At 42.7% G+C, this 12,309-nt stretch overlaps 1 protein-coding gene across 5 annotated transcripts in view; it reads left to right on the top strand.

The window, feature by feature from the left end:
• Scyl2 (SCY1 like pseudokinase 2) overlaps positions 1 to 12,309 on the top strand; it is a 48,077-nt gene that overhangs the window by 30,398 nt on the left and 5,370 nt on the right. For 2 of the 5 annotated variants that reach the window (XM_029482579.1, XM_029482580.1), the window contains exons 10-17: positions 1,794 to 1,805; positions 1,914 to 2,036; positions 3,098 to 3,211; positions 5,979 to 6,111; positions 6,783 to 6,901; positions 9,994 to 10,094; positions 11,113 to 11,179; positions 11,299 to 11,394. In XM_029482579.1, the coding sequence (XP_029338439.1) occupies positions 1,794 to 1,805; positions 1,914 to 2,036; positions 3,098 to 3,211; positions 5,979 to 6,111; positions 6,783 to 6,901; positions 9,994 to 10,094; positions 11,113 to 11,179; positions 11,299 to 11,394 (765 nt within the window). The remainder of the gene's footprint in view (positions 1 to 1,793; positions 1,806 to 1,913; positions 2,037 to 3,097; positions 3,212 to 5,978; positions 6,112 to 6,782; positions 6,902 to 9,993; positions 10,095 to 11,112; positions 11,180 to 11,298; positions 11,395 to 12,309) is intronic. The other 3 variants (XM_029482581.1, XM_021174278.1, XM_021174275.1) reach the window with 3 other exon arrangements.

The following is a 12,309-nucleotide window of genomic DNA, read 5'->3' as shown; positions in this document are numbered from 1 at the left end:
ATCTGTGTATGCATGAGAAAAATGCAAATTATATATGTACATATATATATATATATATATACACACGCAAAATGCATATGTATATAATGTGTATGTGTAAGTGAAATAAATTATATAGATTTTGTTACAGTATATATTTATCTTGAGTTTAAGAACTGTGGGCTTACATACCTGGATTAGAATCTGGGTTTATCTCTGTTTTAGAACCATGTAGCAGTCATTATCATCTGAAAGCTTTTGTCCTCATTTTAACATGTAGAGTTGTTGGCTGAGATACCATTAGGTGTTTCTGCTATGGGGTGGCAGTAGCTTATTAGTCAGCATGAACTGTCTGATGGCTTGTGATTGATTGCAGTTGTCCCCGTGAAAGTGGAGAATTTATTTTTTATTTTTTACTTTTTGGAAATTAGCATATTAACTATCCTTCTGAGATTTTGAACAATGTGTGTGTGAGCGGTTGTCTCCCCTCTCTTTCAGCCTTCTGGTGTCCCTCACCCCTAACCTGCTGCAGCAGGGTCTCACCATGTAGCCCTGGCTCACTTGGCTCTCACTTTGCTGACTAGGCTAACCTCAAACTCACAAAGATGGATCTGCCTGCCTCTGCCTCTGCCTCCTGGGTGCTGGGATTAAAGGTGTACACTTCCAGGCCTGCTGCCAGTTCTTGTGGCTTCTTCTCCAGTTCCCTTTCCTTAAGGGTGAATGTAGAAGACAGTCTGTGGGGTGCTCCTACTAACCAGGCAAAGGTCACAGGATAGAGCTCTGAGTTTTAAACCTGGGCTCCCTGACGGTTGTCACAGTGTCAGGTTGGCATGTCACCCAAATTGTTCATCAGTCATGAGGAAAATCCTAAGACACATGATTGACCCTGTTCTTTTTATTTTGGTAACTTTTGATTATTGGCTATGTAGAACCACCTGAGAAGAATCTCAGTATGTGAGAGTCTGGATTAGGCTATTTTGTGACTATGCTTGGGAGGGCTTTTCTTAAGTAAATTAGCTGAGGTGGGAAGCTGTACCCTGCGTGTGGGCAACAGTAACACTTTACAAACTGTCCTGTCCTGAAGCAGAGGAGAGAGAGCAGAGCACTAGTGGGCATTCTGTCTGTGTGGCTGTAACTAGCTGCTCCAGGTTCCTGCTGCCTGCCTTCTCCACCACAGTGCAGCACCCTGAACTGTGATCCAAGCAAACTCTTTCATTCTTCACTTGCTTTTACCACAGCATCAGGAAATGAAACTAAGGTACCTTTGTCTTCCTTCTCCTCTTAGTTTTTCAGTTAATAAGCCCTCCTGAAAAATTTTAATTGAGCATTGGAAAAACTAAGTATTCTGGGACTTGGCGAGGTGGCTCAGCAGTTCAGAGCCCTGCTGACCTGGGTTTGATTCCCAGCACCCACACGGCAGCTCAAAACCATTTGTAGTTCCAGTGTCAGGAACTCCAGTGCTGCCTTCTGGCTTCCATGTTAGTGCACAGACATATTTGCAGGCAAAGCACTCATACATATAAAAATAAATAAAGATCTCACTTAAGTATTTTGGTTTGTTTCTTACAATTTAGGTATGTAGAGGCAGCTAGCAAAATAATGTTAGGAACAATTAAAAATTCCTCACAGATGTTTTCATTTCTGTTGGCTTTTATTTCCTTTGAAAATGCAGCACTCTTTTGGATAATTGAAACATGTAGGGGAGCCATGTGTTCCTGTAGCTCTTTGGAGGTTAGTCTTTGTTTGGATAATTAAGCATTGCTGTAGACATGTAAGAGACTTGATCTGTGTGTTTTTGTCTTCCATGCCTTCAGGCTAGCAACATGGTGAGTGTCCACATACAGAACTTAATCTTCTGAAAACTCTTTCAATTGGGAGGATACAGAATTTCTTAAAGATTGCAGATTTTCATAATCTTCCCTTTTCTCACACAGATTTTGCTAATTTTTCTACAAAAAATGGATTTGCTGCTAACCAAAACCCCTCCTGATGAGATAAAGAACAGTGTCCTGCCCATGGTCTACAGAGCTCTGGAGGCTCCTTCCATTCAGATCCAGGCACAGTATCTGCTTCCATTGCCCTCATGAAGGTTGAAAGGCGGGAGAAAGAAGCAGCAAGGCATATTTCAGGATTAAATCTTAACCTTTTATATACAACTCAATAGTTAGTAGTTATTGAATTATACTGCTGATCCACTGTTATTACTGCATATTTACTTCTAACTAAAGAGTAAATTGGAAAGGGCTGGAGAGATTGCTCAGAGGTTAAGAGCAGGTGCTGTTTGTATGGAGATAGTCTTACTGGTAGCCCAGGCTGGCCTTGAGTTCACAGAGCTCCATCTGCTTCTGCCTCCTAAGTGCTAGGATTCAAGATATGTGTCACTGCTCTGATATTCCTCTTACAAAGAACACACGTTAGGTTTCCAGTACCCATGTCAGGCTGCTCATGGCTGCCTGAAACTTCAGTTCCAGGGGAAAAGAAGAAGATGTTGGAGTCTATTGTGTTAGCACACACTTATAATCCTGGCACTTGAGGGATAGAGGCAGGAAGACCAGGAATTGTTGGCTAGCTTGGGCTATTGATAGCCTGTCTCAAAAACACTGTGGCTGGGACTATAGGTTTGTACTGCCTTGTATATATCTGCTTCTGCCATATATTTCAAGTCACATTTTTTGATGCATTTCTGTCTTTCTCTAAGTTTATTAAAGTGTGAAGTTGAGTTTTTCCTTGTAGTTAAATCATTCCATAAGTGTCGGAAGCCGTACTCAACCTCTGCTTTTCAGCTCTACAGTTATAGCCCTGTATAATTAGGGGTACTTAGGCTAAAGCAGAGGGCTTGTAAATTTGAGGCCAGCCTGGGCTACATAAAGATTGTGTCTCAAGGGAAAACAGAACTAGTTGTAATTACAGCCCTTTGAAACACTACCGCAGGCCCTGTGTAGCCATGACATTTTCAACTGATTATAACTATTCTTTTTTTAATCCCCCCAAATTGGTGTAAGGACCAAATAATGTGAAGCATACGGAAGCTTCTTTCATGCTGTGACAGATGAGCTGAGCGGGGAGAGGGAGGTCTGGCGCCTTTCCTTAAGACTGATCACATTTGTCTTTTCAATAGGAGCTCTGTCTAAACATCATTCCAACTTTTGCAAATCTTATAGACTACCCGTCCATGAAAAATGCTTTGATTCCAAGAATTAAAAATGCCTGTTTACAAACGTCTTCCCTTGCTGTAAGTGCTTACATGTGTGTTTGTCTTTGCTCAGCACCTGACACCATTTCCCAGCGAGCAGTAACTTGCTCATGCTGCACCTAGAGAATTGGTTTTAGTTGGAGGTAGCTTATATACACCATTATAAATGCTTGCATGTCACTTACTTTATATGTAGGTTGGTGTGGGTGTGTGTGGGCGTGTGTGTGTGTGTGTGTGTTGCAGGAGTTGTTTCTCTCCTTCCACCACGTGGTCAGGTTTCAGACCCACACAGCTTGCCAGCTCCTTTACCTGCTGAACCATCCATCTTCTCTGCCCGTCAGGAAATTTATATTTCCCTGAACTTAATAAATTTGCCTTTTATAAAGCTTGATTTTTGGAGCTTCTCGTCCATCTTTATCTAGTGCAGTGTGAATTAGAAAAATCCACAGACCTGTAGGCAAAAGCAGTGGAAGTGGCATGAGTTCACTCTGTAGACATCTCACCTGTTTCAGCTGACGCTCCTTCCTGGAAGAGCTCTGAGATGGAAGGCGGAATACTGACGTAGTAGAAAAAATCACTACTGAAATGCAAGCATGCAGGGAAATAGGGTTTGTCCTCATCTTGTTCCTAACTGCTCTGGCCTTGAGCATGTCCTAATACTTGTAGGATGTCCTGACTTTATAATTGACTTTTTAAAATACATGGTAACATTTTAGTTTTTAAAATGCTGCTTCAGAAGCCTTATGCCTCATTTATACCATTATGAATTTATCTTTACACACACTTCAGAGTATTCTAGTTCAGTTCTCTATAAATATTCAGGGGTACATGTAGGACACACAGACACGAAGTGACCTGTACGGGTGCCTTGCTGAGGTCTGTGTCTTCTGAAGATGCTGATGGGGCCGGGTCCTTGAAGACACGGTGCTTCCGAGCACAGGCGTGAATACCTTTTAGAGTACTCGTTCTGGAATGGGTGTGCATTTCCTATCTCACTGTTACAAGTGCGTTTTAGATGGAACTTTCAGCGCTCCTCGCTCACCTTCGAGTGGCACATAGGTATTTTTGTATTGTATTCATAGCCGTATTCTCTAGGGTCTGGCGTCTTACTTGGGAAATGCCTAAAATATAAATCATTGATTAGAATTGTCCAAAAATGAAGAAAACTAGTGCATAGCTAGGTAAAATGTTTCAAGAGGTGTATTCGTGACTTGTCTAATATTCTATACATCATGAAAGAAAAGAAAACGACACCAGCATTGTAGTTTATCCCCAGCAGGCGGCAGCTGCATTAGCTCCCATTACAGTAAACTGATTCTGAGAACAGGCTAAACCTGCAGATAGTGGCTTAGATTTATAGTATTCTGGGCTTAAATTTCAGAAAATAGTTGTTCATATTTTTCAGAAATGGAAATTTTCCATTTTTCTGTACAAATATTAATCAGTGAACTTTTTGCTTAGTTTTTTAGACTTGAGTTTCATTGATATGGTTTAATCAATACCATGGACACAGCTTTATGGTACTCTGAGTTTTGGGGTTTGGAGGAGGGCTTGGTACTCAAAATTGAATCTGTGTCTTAAACATGCAGAGAGTGCTCCTACTGAACTATATTCCTGGCCTCTCCTTTCTTTATGTAGGGGTTTCTGTTTTTTAAAGTAGCCCAGGCTGAAGCTAACTTGAACTTGCTCTATCAGCTGACCTTTACACACCTGACCTCCTTCTTCTCCTCCCAAATGCTGGGTTCTATGTGTATCACTGTGCAGATCCCAGCCCACTTCTTAGGACATGGTCTCACTGAATTGCCCAAGGCTGGCCTTGAGCTTGCTCTGTAGCACAGGTAGCCTTGAACTTGCGCTCTTCCTACTCCCATCTCTTGAGTAACTGAATTACAGTCCTGTGCCAACATACCCGGCCTGATGGACTCTGTCCTAATAAATCCCAGTTAAAGGGGCCGGTGAGATGGTTCACTAGGTAGCAGTACATGTTGCCAACCTGTTTTGATCCCTACAATCTACTTGTTGGAAGAAGAGAACCAACTGTGGCAAATTATCTTCTGACTTCCACATGCATGCTGTGGAACACCATGTGGAACACAGCCACTCACATTTAGTCAGTCAGTCAATGCCAAACCTAGGGTATGATGTGTATCAAAAGTTGAAGCTTACAAATGGTGGGTGTTAGTAAATATATTTAGGAACAATTTTATATGGATGGGGATAATTTTATATGAGATTGGGAGCATCCAGGGTGATATGGCCATAGATAAATATGGATAACTTCAGTTAAAATATTTAGTTTTAAGAATGACTTGAACCTCATGTAAAGTAGCTGAGTCACTGTGTAATTGGCTCTTTGGTGGAATATATTTCTTTTTATTGTTAAATCTTACTAGTAAACACATATAAGAGCCTTCAAAGACCTGATAGAAACTGTAGGACTGGGATTGTTGCTCACTGACAGCTTGGTTAATAGGCCCTGGCTTCATTCCCTAGCATCACAGAGATGAATGAGTGAATGAATGAATGAATGAATGAGTATTACAAGGTTAAACTTGTTCCTTATTTTTATCTACTAGTATCTCAGTGAACCAGTCTGTAGTTCTTTCTGTAACATGTCAGATAAATCAGTAAATGAATGAATGTTTATGTTAATAAAGGCATGCTTTATTAAATCTACGTCAGTAAACCAGTTTTTATTAAGATTTTAGCATATATCTATTTGATGACTAAATTTACACTAAGTACTTCATTTTACATTAACAGAACGGTACACACACATTTACATGCGGTTTCTTTGTCTCACTAGGTCCGTGTGAATTCACTGGTGTGCTTAGGGAAGATCCTGGAGTACTTGGATAAGTGGTTTGTACTTGATGATATCCTACCCTTCTTACAGCAGATCCCCTCCAAGGAACCTGCAGTCCTCATGGGGATTTTAGGTAGCTGAAAACTTAATGTAACATTTGCTGTCATCTTCCTTTTATATAATAGTTGTATAATAAAATGTTCAATCTATAAAACCATTGTACTCTGTGTATATGATATTAATCAGTTGCAGAATGGTTAGATAAATGCTACAATATAACTTTTCTCTATTTTCACAGCAAAGGAAGTAGACTCTTGTCATTTATAGAAGGCCTGGGCTATAGTGGGACGCTTGACTAGTATGGGTGGGTTCTGGATTTGATTTCCAGGACTGGGGGAGTGAGGAGAAGTACTGTAGTCTTGGTTGGTTGATATGATAGTGTATAGTTTTCTTCTATAAAGAAGTCTAAAGTGCGAGAGGCAACGCTACTGCAGTGAGTGTGACTTGCAGAAGAAACGAGTTGCAGAGTAGACTGTAGTCCTCTCAGCACTGTATGTAAACACGTGAACAGATGCTCCAAGTGTGAGGATGAGAGTCATTATATAACCTCATTTCGGGATTATAGTGACCATGGCTTTAGTTAGGGGTTGTCATTAAACCAAAAGAGCACAGGATGAATAGCCCGTGGTGTTTATAAGCCTGCACCACACCAGTTTCCAAAAGACTTGTTAGAGATAGAGTATTTTCATAGTTTCTGTGCTTGGTGTGCTAATTTCTAAAACTTATTACACTGTTTTCTCTCAGGTATTTATAAATGTACTTTTACTCATAAAAAGTTGGGAATCACCAAAGAGCAGCTGGCTGGGAAAGTCCTGCCTCATCTCATCCCCCTGAGCATTGAAAACAACCTCAACCTCAATCAGGTGGGACATTTGGTGTGTGCTCACGCTCTCTCCCTGCTTGCTGCTTGCCTTCTCTGCTTTATTATTTACACATGGAGGAGGCCAGCACAGGCTGGTGGCATGCCATGAAGTTAACTCAAGCTACGGACCACTTTACATTTGAGTCTGTCTGTTGATAGGAACAGTCACAGACTATATTTGGATATTATTGTTACATAATAAATGACCATAAATTGAGAGTTTTCATATTTTTAAGCAATGCATACTTAACTAATCTTACATTTTCAATGAGTCAGCCATGCCAGGTCTTGGCTTAGTCGAACTTGTTGCTGTGATCAGGAACTTGGTCCACCTGAGGACTCGTAGGGTTCTTAGTTTGCTTAGGTGGTTGTTGGCAGGATTTGGCTGCCTTTGGGCTGCGGGTCTTAGCTGCGTGTTAGCCAGATGCTGCTGTCAGTTCTGTACACAGGTCCCTTCCCAAACAGCCTTGTCTAGTCAGACTGAAGTCAGTGTCTTGTTATGTAGTAAAGAAAGTGTGCTGCCCTGTTAGCTTTGTCATATTCTGTTGTTCAGAGGCAAGTGTGGGTCTTACCCATACCCAGCACAGTGGCATAAATAGTAGAACGGAGTGGGAACTGTGAGCCATTTTAAGACCCCCTGCTCCAGAGGGGGAGTAACGAGATGAAATAAAGTAAGGTACCATTGGTGGGCTTAGATATCTATATGCTTTAGATTAAGTATTTAACTTGGAAGGTGTAAATTTTTGAGGAGAGATGTGTGTTCAAAAGTTGCTATGGAATTGTGTCTCAGCATGGCTCTGTGGTAGTTGTCTCACAGCTGGGTGGGCACCGATGACATGGCACGTAGAGTCCCGAGGCCAGTGCTCTGCTGCTGCTTCATTATAGCCCAGTCCTGACGCCGTACCCGAGAGAGACCGATCAAGAGAAAACAGTAGAACCCGCTGTCTGAGGAAACGTGTCAGGGGCCCAGAAACGTTACTGTTTAGTGAGATGGGCAGGGAAGATTTAGAGTTAGGATGGAAAGTGAATCACAGCACTGAAGAAAGAAGAGCCGGGGGAGAGGAAGGCTGGTGCAGTGTTCTGTGGGGGAGAGGAGAGGAGAGAGAGAGGGAGAGAGGGAGGGGGGGAAGGAGGGAGGGAGAGAGGGAGGGAGCGAGCACTGAGCAGGCAGAGTTCTGAAGGTGAAGAAACGTGTGGTTCCTTAGCCCTAAGCTTCCCCTTGAAGTAGTCAGGCAATCCTTCCTCCGAAGCTTTGTTCCTTGACGTAATGCTTGCTTTCTGCCTCAGGTGTCAGGTTCTGGTTGGCAGACGGGAGACAGTGACTATGAAGAGGGAAATTATAGTCTGCCTAACACAGTCTGATTTAGGATGTTTTCAAACATTTCCAGTAGGAAATGGCTGGAGAGAAGGCTCAGTGGTTCAGAGCACTGTTGCTCTTGTAGAGGCTGTGGGATTGCTTCCTTCCACCCCGTGGTGGATCACAACCATTGGATCGAGGGGCTCCGATGCTCTCTTCTGACCTCTTTGGACACCAGGCATGCACATGGTCTGTGTACACACTTGCAGGCAAAGCAGTCATATACATAAAATAGAATAGAATAAATTAAAAAATTCCCAGGTGCTTATTTTAGGATACATATAGTTCTGTCTAAAATGCTTTGTGATTTTGGAGGGCCTATTTTTATCTGCAGAATCATTTGAATCCTATCTTTCGTTACTTTTCCTTTGGTTTAGGATGGCTGTGGTCTGTTTTTCTGTTCATTTTATGATTAAATGTGCTAACTCAAAAGTGCCCTCTTCTGTTGGTTTTGGTTTTAAGTAGTTTAAATATATTAAGTAGAAAAGAGTATATTTATACACACAATTAAGTATTGAAAGCCACCATTACCAGTTCCAAGATAGCCAAAGTCTGCCTTGCAGGCAGATCCAAGACTGGCAGATAGGACCTGCTGCGTTCAGCCCATTCTGTACAAGCTCTGTGAGAAAGTGGGTGGGTCCGGGATGTTGAACAAATGAAGCTGGTTACAGAGGGCGCTTTACGGAGTGCTGTCACTCATGCATGTAGAAAACTGTCTGATACATGCTACTGCAGAGCAGAATAGTGTTGGCACGCGTGTAGGGGTGGGAGACAACCAGAAGATAGCACCAGAAAGCCTCGGAGGTGCTGACAGTGCTGTGTGTTAGTTGCCTTGGAAAGGTTCAGTCTCTGCCATATTTGAGCTGTGTACATAATGCTATGTCTAGTTTTAAATAAGTCCAATTAGCAGGAAGTCATGGTGTACTTCCACAGGTACACCATCACTCATAAGATGAAGTGGTACTGATGGTAGAGCATGCTGAGAGGCACTGGAATGCTTGGGAGGCACACATGGATTGTAACTGCCATGCCAGCTCTTCACTGTCTCCTGAGTGTCTTGCTTAGTCCAATGCCCTCATCTGTAGAAGCAAAAGCCCTAAACTTAGTTTGAAGAGTTGTGAAAACTGAAAATATTGTAATACATGTTCATACATGCGTGTAAGGTTCATGGAGTGGAGGAACAATGTTTCTGTTTTTTGTATGTATAGTATCATTCAAATAAATTGTTTTATGATAGCTAGAAAGTACCATAAAACTAAAGTTTAATGAAAATTTAACCTATATTAAATTATAGTGTTAGATTACTTTACAAACTTCCATTATCAAAGTAAATTATGAACATTTCATGTTCCTACTATCTTTGCAGAAAACAGGTTTATTCTAGCCAAACATTGTTTTTTATGAACAAGAGAGGATTTCTAAGTATTTTAAAATGAACTTTCTCCTTGTTGGCACAAATTATCAATGTGTGACTGCCTGTAGTAAACTTAACCTAAAACCTCTGAGAAGTAGCTGTTAGATGGGTTGTCCAGAATATAAAGCCTCATCGGTCATCGTGTCACGCCCACACGAGACTGGGCATTGCTCTGGCATTCTGAGTTTAAGTGGCCCGCCCTGCTGTGCTTGGGTGTGTGAGTGAGTCCTGTTCCCTGGGCTTGTCTCACTGAGTTGTTGGAAGTGATGCCATGAGCTGCAAAGGCGCTGTGCCCTCACCATGTCATCTCTTTCTATGGCAGTTCAGCTCCTTCATTGCCGTCATAAAGGAGATGCTGAGCAGACTGGAGTCTGAGCACAGGACGAAGCTAGAGCAGCTTCACGTGATGCAGGAGCAGCAGAGGTGAGCAGGCTGCATGTGTGCAGTGTATGGACTATGAGTTTGGAGCAGCTCAGGATGGATTTTTCTGGAAGATCGATGGTTTTTTTTCATTTGTATACGAACCACAGCATATGTGGACATCAGAGGGCAGCTTGTATAACTTAGTTTCTCCTTCCAGTATATGGGGCCCAGAGAGTCGAGCTCAGATTGTCAGTCTGCAACAAGTACCTTTTCCTGCTGAGACGTCTCGCTGGTCCAAATATTTCCCCCAAAATTTATTTATCTATTATATGTATATGTGTGTACCAGTGTGTGTGTGTGTTTGTGCATGTGCATGTGGGTGCCCTTGTCCAGAATAGGACTGGAGTTACAAGTGTGTGTGAGTCACCTGGTGTGGGTAGTGGGAACTGAACTTAGCCATCTGGGGGAGCAAGCAGCAAGTGCTCTGAACTGCTGAGCCAGCTCTCTAGCCTGCTGGCCCAAAGGATAGACATTGAATTGAAACAAAACAAAACAAAAATATATGTAGACAGTTAAAAAATTATTGATTGATTGTATATTTAAGGGCAAAAGAAAGAGAATGAGAGAGAGAGAGAGAGTGTGTGTGTGTGTGTGTGTGTGTGTGTGTGTGTGAGAGAGAGAGAGAGATGTCTACACATGTGCATGCCACAGAGCACTAAGGGTGGTTGAGAAGACAGCTTGTGGGAGGTGGCTTCCTCCTTCTCCTTGCTGAGGCAGGGTCTCTTGCTTCTGTGCTGTGCACTAAAGGCTTTCTGGCCCTGGAGCTTCCAGCAGAGTCTCTTGCCTTTGCCCCATGCTGTAGGATTGCTGGATTTATAGACATATGCCACCACCTCTGGCTCCTTTACATGGGTTCTGGAGTTGGATTCAGGTCATCAGACTTTCATGGCCCCAGATGATGACGTCATTGTTCCTCGTCGTCATCATCATTTGGGCAGACAGACACTAACAGTAGCGGGGAATGAAGTTAATGTTTGCTTCTTTTAACTACTGTTCCATCATTTTATGTGTCTTGTAGGTCTTTGGACATAGGGAATCAAATGAGCGCTTCCGAGGAGACAAAAGTTGCACATTCTGCAAGTCAGGTCAGAAGAGATTTGTTTTATAGGAAATGTCTGAGTGCCTCACTTAGGAGTTCTTAGTCTTTAAGGAACAGAATGACTTGCTTATTGAAATGTCTTCAAGTATTGGACTTGTATTTCAGCAGATTGATAAGGTCTTTAACAACATTGGAGCGGACCTTCTAAGTGGCGGTGAATCAGAAAATAGAGAAGATGGGATGCAGGGAAAACAGAAAAGGGTAAGTTCCTCTACATAGAAAAAGATTTCTAGTGTGAGACTCCCTGTAAACCACAGAGAGTTTCTGGGAAACGCTGTGCATCCCCTGACAAGGAGCAGCCTATGAGGCTGTTTGCAGTGTGTTGGGAAGGAGTGTAGAAGCTGGGTTTACTCTCCTTTACTTTTCTACTTGACTCCCCCTCCCACCCATGGGACCGCATCTCCTTTGGTTGGCTTTGTGTGCATGGTGCCATCAGCTGCAGTTAGGAGGCTGCCTGCCTCTCCTGCGATACTACTTTTCAGTAATTGAGTGTGTGTGTGTGTGTTTGTGTGTGTGTGTATTTGGTGGGGGAGGTTGTCCACATGAGTGCAGGCACCCACAGAGGCCAGGAGAGGGTGTTGAGTCCTCTGATGCCGGAGTTACAGGGAGTTGTGAGCTGCCTGAGACCTCAGGTCTGGAAGAGCAGGTGTACCCTTTCTAACCACTGAGCCATTCCTCCAACTCCAGCTTTTCAGTATTTGAACTCTCTTCTTACTGCATTCCTATCAGTTGAATACCAAGTCTGTCCATTCCTTGTTAGCCCAACAGCCTTGTCTGTCGCTGCTTTTTTTTTTTTTTTTTTTTTTAAAATTAGGTATGTTCCTCAATTACATTTCCAGTGCTATCCAAAAAGTCCCCAATGCACTCCCCCCTCCCAGTCCCCCACCCCCCACCCCTTGGCCCTGGCATTCCCCTGTATTGGGGCATATAAAGTTGGCAAGTACAATGGGCCTCTCTTTCCAGTGATGGCCGACTAGGCCATCTTTTGATACAAATGCAGCTAGAGTCAAGAGCTCTGGGGTACTGGTTAGTTCATAATAATGTTCCACCTATGGGGTTGCAGTTCCCTTTAGCTCTTGGGTACTTTCTCTAGCTCCTCCATTGGGGGCCCTGTGA

This window comes from Mus caroli, chromosome 10 (assembly GCF_900094665.2).
Source record: "Mus caroli chromosome 10, CAROLI_EIJ_v1.1, whole genome shotgun sequence".
Classification (NCBI taxonomy): Eukaryota; Metazoa; Chordata; class Mammalia; order Rodentia; family Muridae; genus Mus; species Mus caroli.
The sequence above is the reverse complement of the archived record's forward strand: the minus strand, read 5'-3'. Positions and strand labels throughout refer to the sequence as shown.